This window comes from Cucurbita pepo, chromosome LG01, assembly GCF_002806865.2.
Source record: "Cucurbita pepo subsp. pepo cultivar mu-cu-16 chromosome LG01, ASM280686v2, whole genome shotgun sequence".
Lineage (NCBI taxonomy): Eukaryota > Viridiplantae > Streptophyta > Magnoliopsida > Cucurbitales > Cucurbitaceae > Cucurbita > Cucurbita pepo.
In genome coordinates, this window is record NC_036638.1 from 18,786,791 (window position 1) to 18,807,875 (window position 21,085).

Genomic DNA, 21,085 nt, shown 5'->3' on the forward strand with positions numbered 1-21,085 from the left:
CGTGTCAAGGTGGAAACGTGAACCAAGTTCAATAAACACGAACATTTTAAGTTATGAAATTTGTCTCAAATATAAGAATTTCTTATATTACTATAATCGAATAAATCTAAAGAAAACCCACAAAATTTAACAATTTAAAATTTTATCGTTTTTTTTATAAAAAATCTGTCAATTTAAATATGCCTAAAAAATGTATTTGTCAACATTTTTTTAATAATAAATTTCTACTAAAAAATAAAAATTATTTATATATTTTTAATTATATGAAAGTTTGAATATATATATATATATATATATATATATATATATATATTTAAATAATTAAAGTTTATAATAAAAATAGATATTTCTCTAGTTTGACCTTTACGATGGTCCGCTCCGTATATGCATACTTCTCTTTCTCTGAATCAGATCGGACGGCGTAGTTTTGTTTTTTGCTCGATCTATTTCACCGCCATCTCCGCATTGTTGTCGTCGATCGTTTTTGCAAATCTCCGTGGCGATAACACTCTTACATCTTCGCCGGTTGCAGTAATTCACCGGCAATCATCCTTGGGTGGGTACTCCAATTTCTGCTTCTTTCTAGCACTGTAGCTCTGTTCTGATTTGATTTTCCCTTACTTATCGAATCCTGTTCTGTGGTGCAATTGCGTCATGTTTCGTGACTGTAGTTATTGGAATTGTATTGAATTGCGAATTTTGTGCCCTTGAATGATCTACAGATAGGAAATGGATGTCGATAATTGGCGCTGGGGATTGGCCTATGATCAGTGGGTTGCATTGCCGGTGTCTGGTTCTCGACCGGCAGCTCGTTATAAGGTGAGTTGTTGTTTTGACGTCGAATTGCGTAGGTTTTTCTTTGCCTTGTAATAATTTTAGGAGTGTTGTAGATTCTGGGGTAGATTTGTTGTGTAAACTAATTTCGGTGATTTCGTCTATTTAGCATGCTGCAGCAGTTGTTGATCAAAAACTCTACATTGTCGGTGGAAGCCGTAATGGCCGGTATCTCTCTGATATTCAGGTCTTTAACTTAACCAAGGTTGGCTATGTTGGTTTATGTTCGTCTTCATTGGATTCATTGTCGTTGTCTATAAACAGGTCTTGGACCTTGGCAATTTGTCGTGGTCCAGTCTTAAACTTCAAATAAATCCTGGTGTTGAGAGTTCTGAAGGCAATGGTGGCTTAGTTGAGTCTCTTCCACCTATTGCAGGGCATAGTATGGTAAGCATTCCAGGCGTGCTTATTGGTACAATTGTTACATGCCCCATATCATACTTTTGTTGATTCATCTATAGTTACCTGATGGACTGCTTGGTAATATTAATCGGTAGGTCAAATGGGATAAGAAACTTGTCGTGCTTGGTGGAAATTTGAAAGGATCATCTGATAGAATTATGGGTTTGTGCTCTATGAACTTAATTATTNTATTCTGATAGAATTATGGGTTTGTGCTCTATGAACTTAATTATTGTCTATGTGATTGTTTCATCCCTTTATGATCTTAATGCTGTGATGCAAAGAATCACTTTGCGTTTTTAGGCTGCAGCATATTAATAATTGGATTCTCAAACCTTACTCTCTTATTATGGTCCTTACAGTTCATTGCGTCGATCTAGAAACACAAACATGGAGTGTTTTGGAGACCTCTGGAAATGTTCCGGTATTTGGCAATTTTTTTTAGTGGTTTAATCTGGATTTCCATGTTTATGCCATTCAGATTTTTTTTNTTCAGATTTTTTTTTTTTACTATGCTATTTGAATGTCTATCTATTTAAATGAAANTTATACTTCACCCTTCAAAATGATCTTGATCATATTGCTTATTGAGTTTGTAATATTTCAGATTGCTCGTGCTGGACATTCAGCAACTCTTTTTGGTTCCAAAATCATAATGTTTGGTGGAGAAAACAGTAGCAGGAATCTTCTAAACGACCTCCATGTTCTTGATTTAGAGACATTAACCTGGGATGTAGTGGAGGCAAAGTAAGTATTGATTCTGGTTGTTTAGTCAAGTGTTTGTCTACTTTGGGAGACTGTTTCATCATTTCCTTGGTTTTTGATAGGCTGACACCGCCAGCTCCAAGATTCGATCATACAACTGCAGTGCATGCAGAAAACTACCTCCTAGTTTTTGGCGGTTGTTCTCATTCAACCTTTTTTAGTGATCTTCATGTGCTGGATTTTCGTACTGTGAGTATTTCCCTCTTTTCTTTTCTATTGGCATGCATATGTTTTCTCATTGAAGTGATTGCATGTATGACTTGACTCATTGTTCTCTTGGCTTGTCTACCAATTCACATATATTATCTGTCAATTTGTGTACCATAAAGAAAAAACTAGAATATTTGACGACAATATTGATACAACTATTTTTTATNTGCCAATTCACATATATTATCTGTCAATTTGTGTACCACAAAGAAAAAGACTAGAATATTTGACGACAATATTGATACAACTATTTTTTATTGTAGCACTTGCATAAAAGGTATTAAACTTGTAAAATGCAATGCCCTCATAGAGAAATCATGTTAATCTATGCTAGTCTTTTTACAACCATAGTCTGGAACTACTGTGGTTGGCTTTACTTCTGGCAGTACTAATGCTTGAACTGAAGTCTTAAGATTCTTGGATGGTCATNTTCTGAGATTCTTGGATGGTCATTGATCTCCTAGAAAGAATTGAACTTCATTTGTAGTAGTTGCGTTAATACCTGTTTAATGAGTGATTACAGTTNTCTTAAGATTCTTGGATGGTCATTGATCTCCTAGAAAGAATTGAACTTCATTTGTAGTAGTTGCGTTAATACCTGTTTAATGAGTGATTACAGTTATTCTAGAATAGAAGAACATGAGATCTCTTAATCCACAGATTTAACAAGTGTTATAAAAGTTGGGGCTTATCAAATTTATATTTGTACCCCCATGGACTCTGAAGATACTTATCATGACAAGTCAACTAGAATAAAGGAAACCCTACCTTTAGTTTTGCCTTGAAGACCATAGTTGGTAGGCTGGAAAATCAACTACTTCAATGGGGCCCGGTCAATGAGCTTGCCTGATTATTGAAAAATTGATAGCTGGAGCTCCAGATCCAGCACAAGGTCACAAGCTTCCTCTGCTTAAGACTTCCGGTCAAGCTAGCCACTTCTCCTTTTGTTGGTGGCATGAAACTTTATGGTTTTAAACCTTTTTGTAATCGTCCATGCCCTGAATCAGCTGTCACCATCCTCTTTTCTATAAGTGACATTTAATCTCCTCTCGCTATCCATCACTGCGTTCAGTATTTGATCGCGTCATATGTTAGAAACTAAAACCATCAGACCTCTGATCAAATTATTGAATTGTGTCACCTGTCTCTCGCTTATGTGCTAGAAAACTATTTTTACCTTATTTTTTCGGGTAGACTGTAGAGTGCCATGGTGCTTATTTTTAATGGTTCAGAGGTTGTAATTGGAATTATATATTCTCCTTTAACCATTCAAAGATTATTTTTTTTTTTTCTTCTAATAAGTGACCAAAGAAATATATTCTACCATAGAAGGAAAACAAGTGGGGGTTGGATTGGGTTTAGTAGTCCGGTATCAGCCAGACATACAAAAAGGTATTCAAGAAAGTTGTGTAATTTTAACTCTTCTTGGTCAGCGCTTGCTAATAAATATTGGGTACTTTCACCAAGGTAGCTCCACTTCACTAGCTAATGTAATGATAATCTCCATTTCTCTATGCTTCCATTTCTCTATGCTTAATAAGGCATGAAGAAAAAAATGTGATTTTCGTCAAATTTTATAAATTATTTTTTTCCCTGATGAGCAATAAATAATAAAAAACATATCTCAAAAAAACAAAAAAATAAACAAAATAAAAAATAAAAAAATAAACAAAAAACAAGAAGAAGCACTATAATGTTATGTATGCTGCAGATGGAGTGGTCCCAGCCACAAATACAGGGGGATTTGGTGACTCCTAGGGCAGGCCATGCTGGTATAACCATTGACGAGAACTGGTATATAGTTGGTGGTGGTGACAATAAAAATGGTATTTAGAGTTTCTTAAATTATTATATAAGCTTTAAGCTTTAAACATATTAAATTACTAAAAGATTGTTATGAATATGTGGACATTCCTTTTCAGGTTGCCCAGAGACAATGGTGCTAAATATGTCTAAGCTTTCTTGGTTAGCTTTGACAAGCGTAAAGCAAAGAGAACCCCTTGCTAGTGAGGTGATTGCAGAATACATTCTTGCCTCAACTGTTTCCTATTAATTTTTCAACTTTATCAAATATTAGATGTGGAACTTTGTCCTATGGTTGCAAGCACTAGGTATTAATTTTGATGATAACATCTTGAGATCAAATTGGTTGGTCCTGGTGTGTGTGTGTGTGTAAACTATTATGGTCCTTTTTCTCTATTTTCTTTGCAGCACGCTTGATGATTGTTGCCTGCCTTTAATTTCCCGGTAATATGAATTATGTATGACTTATTTTTCTTCCCAAGAAATAGGACACATGCAACCATTATTCCCCAAGAAAAGAGTACTGGCCTGGAATTTGGAATAATTTCCAACTAAGTACTGATATTTCTTGTACTAGTGGAAAAACAAGGACTAAAATAAACTTTTTGAAATTTCTTTTTTATTTTTTTATAAGGAGCTCTCAAGGTAAGTTCAAGTCGAAACCAATCCCTAAAATGGACTATGTAATGTACTTTATCGGCTAGGTTACAGATGGACATTTTAGCAGAAGGTTCTATTGTATCAATCTACCCTTGTTTAATTCTTATTGATGCAGCAATGCAACTCTAGTGTCTCCATTAATAATGTATGTGATCTTCTTAGTATTTTACTAATACTTACCACTGCATTGTGGGAATAGGGAATCAGTATTAGTTTGGCTACAATTGAACAAGAGAAATATCTGGTTGCTTTTGGCGGTTACAATGGAAGGTATAACAATGAGGTATGTTTTAGGCAAATAATGCATATCCTTGTGTTTATATGAACTGTTAACGAGAATTTGTTATTGTAACGTATTTCCGTGCCGTTATATGGTTCGTAGGTTTTTATCATGAGACCGAAACCAAGAGACTCATCACGTCCCAAAATATTCCAATCACCCGCAGCAGCAGCGGCGGCAGCTTCTGTTACTGCTGCATATGCCTTAGCCAAGACTGAAAAGTTGGACCTTGCGAGAATTGAAGATGGTGTCTCAAAGAGAAAAGAAGAAAAGCAATCTCAATCAAATGGTGCCATTGAACTTGAGGCCATGAGAGAAGAGAAAGCTAAGCTAGAACTAACACTTTCTGAAGTTCAAGGAGAAAATTCTAAACTTAGGGAAGAGATTGGTAAGGTAAACAATACTCATGCAGAGCTGTTTAAGGTATGACGTTTGGAGTCAAATATACACTTCAAAATTATATTGTTTTCATATTTGGTTCTGAGCTCAATGATTGTTGAATTTTTATCTCAGGAATTACAGTCAGTACAAGGTCAGTTAATAGCTGAGCGATCAAGATGCTTTAAATTGGAGGTTGATTTCATCATAAAACTAATGACCATCTACGTACTTTGCTCTCTTTAGGTGATCATATTGATTAAAAGATCTTAATTTAGGCATCATTTTCTTTGTTTGTTCCCGATTGAGATCTAACAGGCACAAATAGCTGAAATACAAAAGTTGCTAGAATCAATGCAATCCATTGAGAATGAGGTCCAACTCCTAAGGGAACAAAAGTCTGCACTGGAGAAACAAATGGAGGCTGCTTCATCAGTTCAGAGACAAGGTTCTGGCAGAGTGTGGCGGTGGATCGCTGGATCGCCAGGGGTTGCAGCTAGTCCTTGAGATCCAGTTTGATCGTTCCACACCAGCAAGGCAACCACCTTTAAAGAGCCATGGTGATGCTGTGAAACTGAGTTCAATTATGTTGCAACGAAAAATTTCGACATTGATTTGTTAGATTGACACACAACAGAGACGACCAACTTCGATCGGATTGGTGCAAAGGATGAAGTGTGTTGTTCTCTTTGGCTACTATACAGGTAATTAGGCGTGTATTCTTTTTTCAACATTTGTTCTTACACTTAATTCTTTGGAGCGTCTTCTCTGATTTTGCATGTTCATCTTAGTTCACTTGTCAATACTTCATTGATATTTGGGAATGTTCTCCATTTGGCTATCATGGAAATGATGTCTTGTATTTCGATTTGTAGCATCTGGCATTATCGAAATTCTCGCAATTAATGAAAACTGATCGAATCTTGTTGATTTCTATTGCACATTGTCATCTTCTCTTCTGGAAAGTTAAAAGTAAAATCATTCGTTAGCNAAAACTGATTGAATCTTGTTGATTTCTATTGCACATTGTCATCTTCTCTTCTGGAAAGTTGAAGTAAAATCATTCGTTAGCAGTGATTACTTAGATAGACATGACCTTTCATATATTAGGATTGAAGAGGGGCATCTAGAGTTCTTAGTAAATNTCATATATTAGGATTGAAGAGGGGCATCTAGAGTTCTTAGTAAATTCAAGAATGCCGCTACCGAGAATGCTACCTTACCTTACTACTTCTAACTATTTGAACTATTTGAGCTTTTGTACAAGAAGATTAACCGAGGAAAGGCAGTTGAAGTAACAAATGAGCACCCTAGTGCATAAGAACTAGACTTAGCGACAATGGAATTCAAGTCGATATTTAAATCCTACACCCTCAAAGAAATTCTTTTTCGACGGTTGTTAGAGGTGGACTAGTTCCTTCCGTAACTCTTCTAAAAACGAGTTGGGATCTCTTTCTAACGAAAGGTTTTAGTGATTCCAAAAAATTATGTAGAAAGATTTTAGTGATTCCAAAAAATTATGTAGATTTGAAAAATTTTAGTATATAGTTTCTCACCTCAAAATCATTCTTTTAATAATCACCTTTAAACTTGTTTGAGAATATTATTTACTAATTTGTGCTATCAAACACTAGATTCTTAAAAAATAAATTATAATCACGTGCGAAGTTAATTCGAACATACCCGAAGCAACGACCATATCTTTCTGCTTAAATAAAACCATCAACAAAGTCAGGTGATGAAAGCTTCTATTTCCCTTTTATCATATACCTATAACCATTTAAAAAGCAGGGATATGAAGATCAAAACGCCCAAGAAGAAAGTCAAATACAACCTTCGTAATATATATGCAGTATGAATATTACTTTCTCCATACAGTGGCTACAACCAGAACCTGCTTCCCACATCCACCTATTGTGTGTAAAACAGCTCTGTAACCAAAAGAGTATAAAGTTAAAAGCCAAACCCCAGAGCACAGGGCGGGAACGGGACCGGGACCGGGACCGGGACCGGTACGGTTCCATGTCACCTCGGTTTAAATAACGTTCCAGTGGCGGTAACAAATATGCAAGATTGCTGTTCTTGGCTGCTTGAGAGGGAGATTTGCAGCTAGTTAAAGCCTTATTCATTACCACAGCCGATCTTTGATTCTGCATCAATGGGAATAGATACAACTCCCAACTTTATAGCTAACTGAAAGTATTAGGACCCAGAACAGCAGAAAGAAGAACAAGAAGCCTCCTCGAGTTCCCATAATCCCGTTCTTCTGAGATAGTACATCGATCATTTCATCATTTTCACCATGGTGATGATGTCGAGCTGAGAAAAGGATGAGGTCAACATCCCCATTCTTTCCATATAAGGTATTCACCAGATCATAATTTGATGTCGAGTTACTTATATGGATCATTCCAGCAGTCCTATGAATTGAACTGGAAGTCTGTGCTGCTGAATTCAGCCGAATGGCCATGTCCTTTGATGGATACTCAGAAGCAAATGCAGGAGGTGCAGGGATGTCGCCCAACAGGTAACTGACACGTTTGAGGAACGGTAATGTCGAATCTAGAACAAAAAAAACCCTCCTTTGTCTGAGTTATCATGAAAAAGTTTCTACCATCTTGATTCTAACTATTTTAACATTGAGAATTCTACCTGAACCTGCTTCATCAGCTTGAGTGTTTAGCTTTGAAGTGGATGCATCATTGATGGAAGCAACGGACGTCTGTTTGGTAGCCAAGAACTCATTTTCTGCCACTTCATTTACTTTCTGTACAGAGATTCAGTAGTTTAATTCAAGTTAGATTCAAAGTTAAATCCCAAATGCCCGACAGTAGTACTTGGGAAGATAACAATTACCTCTTCAGGAATTGTTTGGCCAGAAATAGGCACTTCGCTACCAAAAAGTTCGGTCGGGTCGAAGGACAGCTGCAAGTTATCATCTGCATCAAAGAACGTAAGATACTCTTCAAGAATGTCGACACCGGTTGGGTCAGTTTCAACTGGACTTGAAAGATCGTTAGCCTCTAGGAACAATTCCTCATTGAGGGCCAGATCGTCTGGAACACTTGGATAAGGCTCATCAAGTAAGTAATCAATATCCTCGTCCTTAAGATTGTCACTTGATTCAGCAAGATTTCCACTTGATTCAGCAAAACATTCATCTTTTTCAGAATTCCCACCCATTTCGTATTGCTCTGGTAATTGAAAGAATCCATGGTTATGCTGTAGCTCCAATGGTTTGTTATCATTTTCAACAAGCACATTGGGTAGCTCAACAGGATTTATTGTATCTTGAAGATAGTTCGACAGAGGTTGATCATATTCAAATGGAAGTTCACCATCAAAATACTGCTGCCAAAAAAGTGAGAACAAAGCATCTTTAATTACCTTGAAAGTTCTATGTAAACGAGCACAAGGGAACAAATTAATTAAAAATCAACACACATTTCAACAGATCATAATTGTAACTTTTATTTGTTCTTATTTCTTGGTTTAAGATTAATGTAATATGAAGCACGTAAGGTGCACACAGATTTCCTCAAGTAAAGATTAAGGAACATGATTGAAGTATTTAAAGTTGTTTTCAATGAGCTGAGAGGAGACTGGTTTCGATAACCCTTTGTGATATATATAACTCGTTTTAAAAATCTTGAGGGGAAGTCCGAAAGGGAAAAATCTAAGGACAATATCTACTAATGGTGGGCTTGGGATGTTACAAATGATATCAGAGCCAGACATCGGACAATGTGCCAGTGAGGAGGCTGAATTTTGAAGGGGGTGACACGTGGCGATGTGCCAGCAAGGAAGGCTAAGCCTTGAAGGGTGGTGGACACAAAGCGGTTTGCCAGCAAGGACGCTGTCCCCAAAGGGGTTGGATTGTGAGATACTACGTCGGTTGGGATAGAGAAAGAAACATTTCTTTTATGAGAGTGTGGAAACCTCTCCCTAACAAACGCGAAAGTTCAAAGAAAACAATATCTACTAACTGTGCGCTTTGGACCGTTTCTAATATATATATATTTCATTACGGCAACACAAGAATTCAAAAATTGAAAGACTGAACTGACGATGGAAAATTTAGTAAAAGAAGGTCGCTGGCTATATTGAACCAAGAACAAACCTGAACAATTTCGTCCACTTCCAAATGCATATCATCATCAACATTAACCAACCCCTCATTCACCACAGCCTCCTCGCCAGGTAGAGTTAAATCTTCATCATTCTCCCACTCCTCTTCGATAAATGGAGCTCCATATTGTTCTCCATTCTTCGGCCCAGAACCACTCTTTTGAAATATCCTACAAAGCACAAAAGCATCCTGCCCATCCAAAACAACATCAAAATAAATTCAACATGAATCAAATCACAGCGAGAGAACGAAAACTTTCAAAATCCTCACCTGCACCACCCCAGCTTTCTCCAAGTCTTCGTCCGTAAGCCTATATTCATGCATCACCCAATTGCTGCGAGCCCCGCGAGGCGCCCGTCCGCTGTGGTAAACAAGAGTCTTCTTCATCCCAACTACTCGGGAGTTATGACGCACCGGCCGGTCCTTCCCGGTCGTCTTCCAGTATCCATTCTCCGTAGCTCTATTTGTTCTCGAACTGTTGCTATACTTCTTATCCAGAGGACTAAAGAAGTACCACTCCAAATCCCTGGTTCTCAGCTTCGACTTCTCTGAAACATAAAATTCCCAACAAAAAACAACTCGATCATCAGAATTCCCGCCAAAACATACACATTAAAATGAGAAATGGAAGGTATCTTACCAGGAAGATCCCATGGCTCCGATTTATATATGTCAACGACGGAGATAGTATCAAAACAGAGGGGCTTGCCGGAAACCTTGCGCCTAAGGTAGTATCGCACAATTTCCTCGTCGGTGGGGTGAAATCGAAACCCCGGAGCAAGAGAGGTAGCAGAATCACGGCCCATAAGCAAGATAATCAGAAGACCAAAGATCGAGTAGGGTTTAACCGATTTTCGAACAATAAATCAGAGGTAGAACGTGCAAAATTGAAGCGGAAATCGGAACTGGATTGAAATCAAGTTTTCCAAAATGATCAACAGAAATTAATCCGATGATTTTCAATCAAACAAAATCATATGCACGAAACAATCGGAAGGCGGAAGAGGAAAAAACAGAGGAAAAATGAGGCCGGGTGTCGTACCATTGATGATACAAAAAGTCCATTTAATCATCTTCTTTCTTCGTCAATTGGTTCTTCAGTTCTTAATTCAGAAGGTTCGGGAATTACTGAACCCTTAAAATCACTCGTCTGTCACACTTTCTGGGTGAACGTATACGCTATTGGCTAACGGTGGGACCGCTTTGGGTGAAACCTGAGCGCCAGATATTTACACGTGGACTACTTTTTAGCGGACAGTGGCTGATTGGTAATTTTACCGTGACGTAATTGCATCCGTCAGATTAATCTTCATCACAAGATTAAATGCATAGAAGGGTTAAACGGTCAAACCATCCCTAATCTCTCCTTTAAATAATAATAAATAAATAAATAAATAAATATCTCTAAGTTTTGCTTTTACATTTTTTTAATAAATAAATAAAGTTTTAAGTTTTTTACTTAATTTTATTAGCCATAAAATTGAATAAAAATAAAAATAAACAGCTAAATAAAGGTTTATAAGGGTACAATTGTAATTTTAAAAACAATAAATAAATAAATAAATATCTCTAAGGTATGCTTTTACATATTTTTAATAAATAAATAAAGTTTAAGCTTTTTACTTAATTTTATTAGCTATAAAATTGAATTAAAAAAAATAATAACTAATTTTTTAAATATTAAATATAAGTATATAAAAAAAATATAAAAGTTTAATGACTTACTACACACGGTCAGTTTTACATCCCGAGAAAAAATAAAGCTTTATAGGGGTATAATTGTAATTTTTAAAACAATAGAATATATATATATATAGGTTTTTTAAACAAGGTGTGAGGAAGTTTCCAAAGTAGTTTGCTTAATTCTCAAGTCAAATAAAGGCTGCCTAATGTCACCATCAATTTCAACCTAAACTTTTGACCATACATTTGTGAGCCTTTATCTTATGAAAATGTTACATATTATCCATAGAATATGCATCAATAAATTATAATTATATATATTTTTTAAAAAAATAATAATTGACTTTACCTTATTAAATTAAAATCAATTTCATTAATATATTTTACGAGCAATTAAAATAAATAAATAAGACTCAATCAATTCAATTCAATTGACTAAATAAATTTAAAATTGCCATTTTTAATAAAAATAAATTATATTGTTTTTTTTTTCTTTTTGGAGATTAATTTATTTTTAAAATTATTTAGATATATTAAATAAAGAATCTCTATATTTTCTAAGTGGTTTTAGTTTCAAATGTTGTATTTGTTATTTAATATTCAAAATAAAAACATTTGGGCCACAGGCCCAAATATGACAATATGAAACTAGTGAGGCCCATTGGATAACCTCATAGCTGGCCCAATGTTTGGCCTTGAGACATCTATTGGGCCTGTGGCCCATTTGTCGAAGTTGCTTTTTGTCTGGGCTGGGCCTATTCTATTTCCAAAAGTGGACCAATTTTACGAATTGATAATAAAGAGGCTATTTTTCCAAATACTTCGTTAGTAAGGACCAGATTGTAAAGGACAACATTATTGCTTCTTGAGTTAATATTCTGAACAATTGTTGGAAGTTTTTTCAAGCTATATTTAAACAAATAAAATTTACTTCGAAAAATTTAAATTGATAATTTCTAATTTCAATATGATAAATATTATAAAAATAAAAATTCTAATAAATCTAATGTAACAACCCAAGCCCACAGCGAGGAGATATTGTCTGTTTAGGCCCGTATTGTCGTTGTCCTTGGGTAGAAGGAGGTAGGGCAGTCTAGTCTAGTCTCGTTTCTATAGCATAGTGCTAGATCGTATGTAGCGGACCTCTTATCTATTATCCTCTCTATATTGGGCTTTACCCTGTTGTCAAATTGAGACTTGTCTCTTGCTATTATAAAAAAAATAGGTAAATTCAAAACAGATATGGTAACCAACGCACTTTATCCAAAGAGTCATCTATGATTTCCTTCTCGAATAATAGGCGATTCCTCACGATTTTAAAATGGATTTCTTAGGGAGAGATTTTCACACTTTTATAACGAATGTGGCTCCAACAGATCAAGAACATTGTGTGAGATAAAGAGAAGAGAGAGATGATGAGGTGGGCAGGTAAGAAGTTGTTGAGTGGCAGGAGCATGAAGAACACTTGTTGAGCTTAGGCAATGCCAATCCATTTTCCATGACACCGCTCTCTTGCTTCTAAATTTGTCCCTTCTTTATCATTACTTCATTTCTTTATTTCAACCAAAACCCAGTCAAAATCCAACATGAACAACAACAAAAACCCAAATATTTCATCTAAAAAAACACCCATTTCTTGATTCATTCTCTCTTTCAATAATCCATTCAAATTTCAAACACCCTGTTCTTCATATAAACGTTTGAATCAAATAAAAACCCTCAAAAGCTTGAAAAATTGTGGACAAATTGGAAGAATTTTGAGATGAAATGAGACAAATAATGTTGCAGGCCATAGAATCTACAAAAAGCGGACTCAGCCCATTGAAGGTAAAGGGCAAGTTTGTCCAAACGCTATAATTTACACACGTACACTACCGGCTACTGCCAGCTCCTTCTCTCTGTTACGTTTTCGTTTCTCATAACCTCACCAATTCCATTTCCTTCTTTTGATGGTTTTGATTTCATTCTGTTCTTCTTGTTTATGGAAAAGGGTTTTTGTGAGAGAGAGTTAAAAAGATAGAGAAGAGAAATGATGGGTTCTTCTTCAAAAGCAAGAAGCAGTAGCTATGATTACTCGTTCAAGATACTGTTGATTGGGGATTCTGGCGTTGGGAAAAGCAGTATTCTCCTCAGTTACATATCCAATTTTGTTCAAGATCTGTCTCCCACAATCGGTTTGTTCTATGTCTTTCTCATTATATATGTGCATGTTCTTGTGGATATCATGAAATTGCTACAACCCAGATGCTCTGTTCTGAGTTTTGGTCTTATTTGAATCATCTGAGAAATCTTGATGGTTCTGCTAGTTGGATGAACACATATTGGTTGAATATTTTTGTTTTTTGTTGTTGGTTCTTCTTTGTTCTTAGTCTGCTGATCGTAGTTTTTGGATTGATTTCTGGCGTTTGGAATGTTTTTGAGTTGGGAGTTATATGTTAGAATGGTTTCTCTATCTTCAAGGGATGAAGTGTTGTCGTAGTGGGTAACCGTCGAAGCCCACCGCTAGTGATGTTGGCCGCTTTGGCCTGTTATGTACCGCCGTCAGCCTCATGGCTTTAAAACGTGTCTACATGAGGCTTTACAACGCGTCTACTAGGGAGAGGTTTTCACACCCTTGTAAGGAATGTTTCGTTCAGAGATCTCATAGAGTGAGAGCTACTGGCTTTGAATCAATTTTGTGGCTGAGTAGATTTAGTTTCAAATCATGATTAGTTTAGAACTTTGGAAAGCCACACACACATATATAGAGTTCAACCAGTCTGGATTCGGACCTCTGATTTGTTGGTCGAGGACATATGCTTCACCTAATTGAGCTGTGTGTGTATATATATATATAGAGAGAGAGAGTTCAACAAGTCTGGATTCAAACCTCTGAATTGTTGGTCGAGTACATTGTTTCCCCTAATTGAGCTGTGTGTGTGTGTATATATATAGAGAGAGAGTTCAACAAGTCGGGATTCGAACTTCTGAATTGTTGGGAGAGGACATATGCTTCACCTAATTGAGCTATGTGTGTGTGTGTGTGTGTATATATATATATAGAGAGAGAGAGAGAGCGAGTTCAACAAGTCGGGATTCGGACCTCTGAATTGTTGGTCGAGGACATGTGCTTCACCTAATTGAGCTGTGTGTGTCTTATATGTGTGTGTATATATAGAGAGAGAGAGAGAGTTCAACAAGTCGGGATTCAAACCTCTGAATTGTTGGTCGAGTACATTGCTTCACCTAATTGAGCTATGTGTGTGTGTGTGTGTATATAGAGAGAGAGAGTTCAATAAGTCGGGATTCAAACCTCTGAATTGTTGGTTGAGTACATTGCTTCACCTAATTGAGCTGTGTGTGTGTGTGTGTGTGTATAGAGAGAGGGTTCAACAAGTCGGGATTTGAACCTCTGAATTGTTGGGAGAGGACATATGCTTCACCTAATCGAGTTATGTGTGTGTGTATATATATAGAGAGAGAGTACAACAAGTCGGGATTCGAACCTATGAAGGGTTGGTCGTGGTCATATGCCTCAACTAGTTGATCTATGCTTCCATGAACACTTAGAGAGCCATATTATTCTTTAAAACGAGTCGATTGTACTTGGTGAGGTAGGTGCTCATTGTTAAGGAGTTTGTAGTAGGTTGAAAAGAGGTGTCTGTGGCCAGGCTCCTTATAGTATTGGGTCGGGAATCTTTGGTCTTCTCTTTTGCATTTCTGCTGTCTGCGTTCTTTTTTGTGTCTGTCTGTACCGCAAAAATGGTCGACACCAGCTCTAATGGTTGAAAATAGAGGGCCAACTAAGACCCTGTAATAAAGCTTCGATAAAACAAACGATTCATTCCCACAACTTCAGACCAGGAAGAAACGAAGTTTTTTGAAACATCGGAATGATACATTTAGTCGTTTATATGAATAAATTATTCTAATTCCATTAACTTCTCATTTCGCTCGATTAATTTTCTTTTCATGCATGGCTGCAGGTGTGGATTTCAAGATCAAGATGGTAACAGTTGGTGGAAAAAGATTGAAGCTAACGATTTGGGACACAGGTAACTGGATGATTTACCCGTTCTTCTGGTCTCGTGTTTGCGTTTTTAGCTTGTGCGAGCTGCTCGATACAGAAAGTTTCTTCGTTTTTCTGCTTCGATGCTACGCTTACTCTATGAAGTGTTCGTTCACCCATTTAATATACAATATCTTATCCTTTGTTCTTGTATGCAGCTGGACAGGAGAGGTTTGGAACATTGACAAGCTCTTACTACAGAGGTGCACATGGAATCATCCTAGGTATGACCGAAATTTATCCGTTAAAAAATTCTTTGAAATGATTATTTTTCTAAAAAAAGCGGGAAAATTCCCCTCGGGAACCTCCTTGCCCCGATTCCCACACAAATAAATAGGGAGTTTTGTGGGGATGGGGTTGAAATAGTAGGTGGCGACGTGTCGGTTTTCTACGTTTTATTTTGGGACCTTTCTCTCATGGCACGTTCCGTTGTCACGGTTGAATGTATTGAATTCAGTTTGAACACTTCACGAGGCTGATACTTATGTATGTTTTGCTGATAGTGTACGATGTTACCCGACGGGAGACGTTTACGAACTTGATGGACGTATGGGCAAAGGAAGTAGAGATGTATTTAACCAATCATGAGTGCATAAAAATTCTTGTTGGAAATAAAGTCGATCGAGTAAGTTGTATGATCCTACCGTCGTTCAAACCTCAAACTCTTCATTTTAAGGAATCTTTAATATCGACAGGGTAGCGAAAGAGCTGTTTCGACAGAAGAAGGTATGGCCGTTGCCAAGGAGCATCAAAGTTTGTTTCTCGAGTGCAGTGCTAGAACTCGAGAAAATGTCGATAGATGCTTTAAAGAACTCTCTTCAAAGGTAACGCTCCAACGCTAAGATGCTCGTGTTTTACTTCATTGTGTTGTATTCGAACTAAAAACTCCTCCTAAGAATGGCCACAAGTATTAGTTTAGGAGCTGTAATGCAACGGTTTGCGTACTTACTCGAGCTCGTGATATCTTCTTCATTTCTTTTCGGTGGGGTTAGCTATAAAGCTCAAAACCCAGTCCCCCATGTCGAATGTATTTCATCTCATGATCTAAATCGGTTTATTACATTCCAGATACTGGAAGTTCCGAGTCTACTAGAAAATGGATCTGTCGTGGTGAAACAGAAAATTTTGGACAAAACTCGAGCACGAAAAGAAGCGAACGATGGGGGTTGTTGCCGCTAACCCGACGCAACCCGACGCAACGAATCAGATATGGAAGATCACGAAATTGTTGATTAGAACAGAGGCCAGGAAAGACACAAACGAGGCAACCAAGGTGATTACATTGTTTGTATCAGCTTTTTTCTTTCAAAAGAGAATAAAAAAGAATGCATTGGAATGGTGTCTTTGAGATCACTGTAAAAGTTTTGGGTGAATTTTGTTGGGATAATGACTTTTTGAGTAACAAAATTTAATAAAATCCTTGTAGATAATGTGAATGTATTTTTAATATCATTCACACTTCATCCCCTTCTTTATGGGTCGGGACGTCGATGAATGGCCGATGTTCGAATTCTAGGGGTGTTTTTATGACTCGATAACTCAATTTCAGTTCGGTTGATTGGATAAGTATAATTCTTTTTTATTAATAAAATAATAATTAAAATAATAATAATTTGAAGACATAATATCGATCCAACTAATTTGAAATTTTTAGTCAATTCGGAAGATTTTTTTCAACTAGTCTAACCCGTGTATACCTTGAACATGTATACGGATTAAATAAATAATTGTAAAACACTAATATCGTAAGATGTGATAACGAACAAATCAAATTATTTCATCAAATTATTTCATTTCTAGAACGTAAACAATTTGGTAAAATTTATTGTCATTTTCGAGCAATATAAAGTGTTGGTAGATAGAGCATCATGATGAGCATGTGGGATTGCATGATAAAGACAAACGCGCTTTCAAGAAAGTCGGGTCCTATTTTTGCATACTTTCAATGACTTTTTTGGCTTTCGTTTGGCGCTATATAATTTATATCCCAACAAAATATTAAATATTAAAATAAAAATAAAAAACAAAAATAGTCAAATTCAATATAAGTGAAATTGGTTGTCATCAAATATATACATACGAGTAATTGCTTTCTTAGTCAAGTAATGGTATGAACATAAACGAGCAAATTAACTAAATCAGACCATAATTTCAAATGATTCTATCGTATTTAAAAACATAAGAGTCAAGACTTGCCTACTAGCATATTCATACTTGTTGAACAACCTAAACTTATAGAACTAGAGTGATTTAAATTTTGATCTTTGAATCTTTTAACAACGAGTAATTTTCACCTGTCTTTTTTAATATTCAAGACAAAACATAATGAAAAATTGACGTGACACTAACATGATCAGCTACTTTTTCTCAACGAGCATTAACAACAGCGAACAACATCGCCAAACAACCGCAATGATAACGAGAATAAAAATCTCATCGAGTTCCAATCTCGAACCAGGCTTAGAACAGAAACCTAACATGCTTAGAATTAACTTTTAGTGTCTTTAGGTATCCAAATGTTGGGTTAATTGTGTTCCCTTTAGCACAAAGGCCAAGCTTTGAATGCTTTAATAATGAAAGGGAATCTGGAAAGATTGGTGCACTAATTAAAGCCACAACACACCCACTATGAATGGTGGGGATCTCCAAATGCTTCAGACAAAGCAGAATCTTTGCGAAGATTTATCCCTTTCCATGTAATAATCATACTTCATCTCTTAAAACAGAGCAAAAGCAGGTAAAGGGCCCAACATATTGCCCAAAAAGTGCACAAAAATGAAGGTTTAACCTTAGTAGAAGTTATAATATGGTACAGAACTGACTGGAAATGAGCCATAAACAAAGCCATTGCTGTTCTTATGTGATTCTTGTTTAGATTGAATGGAAATGAATGGCATTTGCATTCTGCAGAGTCACATGAATTTTGTTCAAGTACTTTGTACTTGGTTGTTTAGAACAGAGGGAAATTGGGATTTGTTCTTGTTTTCCACCCACTTTTTTTTTTTTGGTGTGGTTGTGATTTGAAAGAGAATATAAGAACAACATCCAGATTACACACTCACAATCACAGCAAAAAGAAAAAAAAGATGACAGTAAATGAGCAAATGGGCATTGAAAAAAAGTAGAGAGAATGAGAGATCAGATTCATATTGAGATTCTTACTGATGATTACTGAACCAGTTTTTGATGCTTGTTGTGGCAATGTTGAGAGACATCAGAGAGGTATGAATGGCTTCTCTTTCTAATGTCAATGGCAGTGGTTTGAGCTGGAGGCTGTGAAGGGCGTGGAGAGATGATGACCGGCGGGATGTCGACTGTATCGACGAGCGGTGGCGGGTGCTGCCAGTGAGGCAGTGGCCCGGCGAGGAGGAGGTTTTGGAGAAGGGGGCCAGCTTCAATCACAGCCTGCAGAAGCTTGCCTTTTTGAGGCAGGGGCTTCTCACAGGCATTTTGACAAACAGTTGGTGGGCGTTCTTGTGATAACAATGGCTCTCCCACAATTGGGTCAGTTTGAGAGGATTGAATTGTGTTATTATCATCAGAATCAGAACAAGCAAACATCTTACTAGAATCACTGTCACTTTGTGGAGTGATTTCATGTTCTTGATTTTTGTTCTGTTGAATCAACACCAAATGTTCAAGCATTAACTTCTCACATTTCGTCTCGATTTCATCTTTCTCTTTAATGGCTCTGTTCAGAAGATCCTTCAAGTTCATAATTTCACATTCTCTTCTCAAAATCTCCTCCTTCGCTGACATGATTGTTGTTTCAAGCTCCAAAGTTGTGTACACGAGAGCATGCCTCAGTTCTTCCCACCCCTGAAAAATTGGATCAATTCAGAACAAAATCCAGAAACCCGAAACAGAATCATTTCAAAAATGCAAAATGCAAAGTGTTCGTCAATGAAATACTCACATCTTCGTGATGAGAGCAGAATTCCCAGTCAAAAGATGTGCATTGATCCTCCATTGATGGAATTTCAGTGAGAAATTCAGAAGAAATCGATGAAGAAGGAGATTGAGAGGAGATTTCGCTATTGATAGTGGAGAATTCTTGGCATTCCTCTGTTTTTTTTTTGTTTGTTTCCACTTTTTGTGTGATGGGGTTTTCAGTCTCACTAATTAGGGTATTTATAGAATAATCATATCCTCTTTGTCATGCAAAAATCATATAAAGGCTGAAATACGGAAAAAAAATATATATCCTTTTCATCTACAATAAATTTTTCGGCCTCTTTTTGAAAAATAACTTCAACTCGTGAACACATGTTCGGTTGTTCTTTTTTTTAATTAAAATTTCGGTTTATTTCGTGGGTCGAGTTTTTTTGTTTTTTTTTTTGTTCGGGTCAACTCGAACTGAACTGAATTTCTTAATATTATAACTAAAAAGTTAAAACTCGTGAAGTTATAACCCTAACGTCGCGTTTGGACACCAAGCAACCAGTAGTCGACAATTGACTCACACATTCTAACATTCGACACCTTCCCTCTCTTGTCACTGTTGTTCATCGTGAACGTTGTCATGTATGCTTAGCCGAAACCCTACATTCGTTGATGTCCCAACCCATCCTAGCTCGAAAATAGAGGGTTGATAAAAAAAAATACTCCCTAATCCCGAACCTATGTCGCCTATGCTTAGTCGAAACCCTAATATTTGTCAATGTCCCAACTCATCCTAGCTCGAAAATAGATGGTTGAGTTAGTTGTAAACCCTAATTGGTTCATCGTGAGAGCTACCCTACCAGACCAACCCGAAATTTTGGGTTGGTCAAAAAATCCTCTCTAAACCCGAACATATGTACGCCCCTAGTTGAAACATATATCATCGACCAAGAAACAAATTTACCGGCCGAATTTGATTTTTTTTTTTCATTTTTAGACTTTAAAATTTGTAAAATAATGATACCAAATGGATAATTCAAACTTTAATTTATCACTTAGATTACAATTCTTATAGTTATGAACACAAAAGAACATAAAGTAGCTCTCAAGCATGCTCACAAATATTATTTGACTTTTATTTTATTAGGACCCACAAAATATATATATATATATATATACAAATATTCCATATATAGATTTGGTCCAATCATAACACGCCACGTCAAATAAAAATAAATTTATTATTATTTTTCATTTTGTTTTTAAATGAATAAATAAATAAATTCACAAGAAAGAAATATAAAAAAAGGTCCAAAAAATGCCAAAAATACTTTCATGATTAAGGAGTGGGACAAGATTTTGAATGTTTGGTTCATAGGCTACAACAAAGGGGGAATGAATATGTGAAATACGTGGTGAAAGCAAAAGCAACGCCGTAAGACGTGCCCGTGTTGTTCGCACGTGTGAAATATTCACCAATTCTTTCGAGATTCTTTACTTTAAAATGGGTTGTGAACCATTCCCCACTTAACTGTTTACAAAATTATTCGATTTTCGACTCGTTTTTTTAAACAAATTACTGTATTTTCTTTATTTAAATATATTTTTTTTTTGAATTTTTTCAAAATTTCAACATTTTTTCAAAATTTCAACATTTTTTCAATATGAAATAAATGATTTAAAAATTATAATAAAAAAAGAAAGGAAAAAAGAAAGAAAATTTTAAAGAATTTGAAGATTCCCATTCACAAAACTAACTTTTATGGGAAGAAAATATTGTTTGATGTGAAGAATTCAATTGGATTATTCTATTAAAATGGCTCTAATTTTGAGTCCAAACGCAACTTCTTTTTGACCAAAAAATTCAAAAAATTAAAATTTAAAAAAAAAAAACCCTAAAATTTTTATAGTCTAAAAGCACCGAAAAATAAAAAAAAATTATAAAAGAAATAATTAAAATTTGAGTCTTCTTCTATTGGTCAGAGAAGGGAGGGAGACCAAGTTTTTTTTT

General features: G+C 36.0%; 4 protein-coding genes across 8 annotated transcripts; 2 read left to right on the forward strand and 2 right to left on the reverse strand.

Annotated features, from left to right (window-relative positions):
• Positions 1-359: 359 nt before the first annotated feature.
• On the forward strand, positions 360-6,268 carry LOC111794442 (acyl-CoA-binding domain-containing protein 4). 2 transcript variants are annotated; one of them, XM_023676469.1, is made up of 14 exons: positions 360-556; positions 723-819; positions 944-1,021; positions 1,099-1,221; positions 1,332-1,398; positions 1,599-1,660; positions 1,844-1,983; positions 2,064-2,190; positions 3,923-4,037; positions 4,134-4,222; positions 4,874-4,957; positions 5,057-5,377; positions 5,468-5,527; positions 5,651-6,268. In XM_023676469.1, exons 2-14 carry the CDS (start codon positions 730-732, stop codon positions 5,837-5,839), a joined length of 1,545 nt encoding a protein of 514 aa, XP_023532237.1. In that variant the 5' UTR covers positions 360-556; positions 723-729; the 3' UTR covers positions 5,840-6,268. The 2 variants fall into 2 exon arrangements, with proteins under 2 accessions (XP_023532237.1, XP_023532245.1); XM_023676477.1 differs by lacking the exon at positions 360-556 and having other exon boundaries at positions 804-819; positions 944-1,002.
• An 800-nt stretch (positions 6,269-7,068) lies between these two features.
• Positions 7,069-10,556, reverse strand: LOC111794430 (NAC domain-containing protein 78-like). 2 transcript variants are annotated; one of them, XM_023676447.1, is made up of 6 exons: positions 10,102-10,556; positions 9,732-10,009; positions 9,453-9,650; positions 8,189-8,683; positions 7,985-8,099; positions 7,069-7,894 (listed from the first exon to the last, which is right to left on the reverse strand). In XM_023676447.1, the coding sequence occupies exons 1-6, from the start codon at positions 10,265-10,267 to the stop codon at positions 7,488-7,490; spliced, it is 1,659 nt and encodes a 552-aa protein (XP_023532215.1). In that variant the 5' UTR covers positions 10,268-10,556; the 3' UTR covers positions 7,069-7,487. The 2 variants fall into 2 exon arrangements, with proteins under 2 accessions (XP_023532215.1, XP_023532223.1); XM_023676455.1 differs by having other exon boundaries at positions 8,189-8,680; positions 10,102-10,555.
• A 2,183-nt stretch (positions 10,557-12,739) lies between these two features.
• Positions 12,740-16,639, forward strand: LOC111778898 (ras-related protein RABC2a-like). Of its 3 annotated transcripts, XM_023659012.1 has the most exons (7): positions 12,740-12,971; positions 13,135-13,318; positions 15,110-15,178; positions 15,351-15,416; positions 15,696-15,817; positions 15,888-16,016; positions 16,261-16,639. In XM_023659012.1, the coding sequence occupies exons 2-7, from the start codon at positions 13,174-13,176 to the stop codon at positions 16,369-16,371; spliced, it is 642 nt and encodes a 213-aa protein (XP_023514780.1). In that variant the 5' UTR covers positions 12,740-12,971; positions 13,135-13,173; the 3' UTR covers positions 16,372-16,639. The 3 variants fall into 3 exon arrangements, 2 of the variants coding, with proteins under 2 accessions (XP_023514780.1, XP_023514704.1); XR_002812632.1 differs by lacking the exon at positions 12,740-12,971 and having other exon boundaries at positions 13,007-13,318; positions 15,888-16,179; positions 16,261-16,352; XM_023658936.1 differs by lacking the exon at positions 12,740-12,971 and having other exon boundaries at positions 13,012-13,318.
• A 1,400-nt stretch (positions 16,640-18,039) lies between these two features.
• LOC111788406 lies at positions 18,040-19,375 on the reverse strand. Its single transcript, XM_023668745.1, has 2 exons — positions 19,109-19,375; positions 18,040-19,011 (listed from the first exon to the last, which is right to left on the reverse strand). The coding sequence occupies exons 1-2, from the start codon at positions 19,160-19,162 to the stop codon at positions 18,361-18,363; spliced, it is 705 nt and encodes a 234-aa protein (XP_023524513.1). The 5' UTR covers positions 19,163-19,375; the 3' UTR covers positions 18,040-18,360.
• Between the last annotated feature and the right edge of the window lie 1,710 nt (positions 19,376-21,085).

What these genes read in the sequence shown, in the direction of transcription:
- LOC111794442 (XM_023676469.1), top strand. Translation starts at nt 730, where the DNA reads ATGGATGTCGATAATTGGCGCTGGGGATTGGCCTATGATCAGTGGGTT. An exon ending in GACCGGCAGCTCGTTATAAG is followed by an intron (nt 820 to 943) that starts GTGAGTTGTTGT and finishes TCGTCTATTTAG; the next exon opens with CATGCTGCAGCAGTTGTTGA. An exon ending in TGGGATGTAGTGGAGGCAAA is followed by an intron (nt 1,984 to 2,063) that starts GTAAGTATTGAT and finishes GGTTTTTGATAG; the next exon opens with GCTGACACCGCCAGCTCCAA.
- LOC111778898 (XM_023659012.1), top strand. Translation starts at nt 13,174, where the DNA reads ATGATGGGTTCTTCTTCAAAAGCAAGAAGCAGTAGCTATGATTACTCG. An exon ending in AGATCTGTCTCCCACAATCG is followed by an intron (nt 13,319 to 15,109) that starts GTTTGTTCTATG and finishes GCATGGCTGCAG; the next exon opens with GTGTGGATTTCAAGATCAAG. An exon ending in TGCACATGGAATCATCCTAG is followed by an intron (nt 15,417 to 15,695) that starts GTATGACCGAAA and finishes TTTTGCTGATAG; the next exon opens with TGTACGATGTTACCCGACGG.
- LOC111788406 (XM_023668745.1), bottom strand. Translation starts at nt 19,162, where the DNA reads ATGGAGGATCAATGCACATCTTTTGACTGGGAATTCTGCTCTCATCAC. An exon ending in TCTGCTCTCATCACGAAGAT is followed by an intron (nt 19,012 to 19,108) that starts GTGAGTATTTCA and finishes CCAATTTTTCAG; the next exon opens with GGGTGGGAAGAACTGAGGCA.
- LOC111794430 (XM_023676447.1), bottom strand. Translation starts at nt 10,267, where the DNA reads ATGGGCCGTGATTCTGCTACCTCTCTTGCTCCGGGGTTTCGATTTCAC. An exon ending in GGAGCCATGGGATCTTCCTG is followed by an intron (nt 10,010 to 10,101) that starts GTAAGATACCTT and finishes TTTATGTTTCAG; the next exon opens with AGAAGTCGAAGCTGAGAACC. An exon ending in GCCAAACAATTCCTGAAGAG is followed by an intron (nt 8,100 to 8,188) that starts GTAATTGTTATC and finishes ATCTCTGTACAG; the next exon opens with AAAGTAAATGAAGTGGCAGA.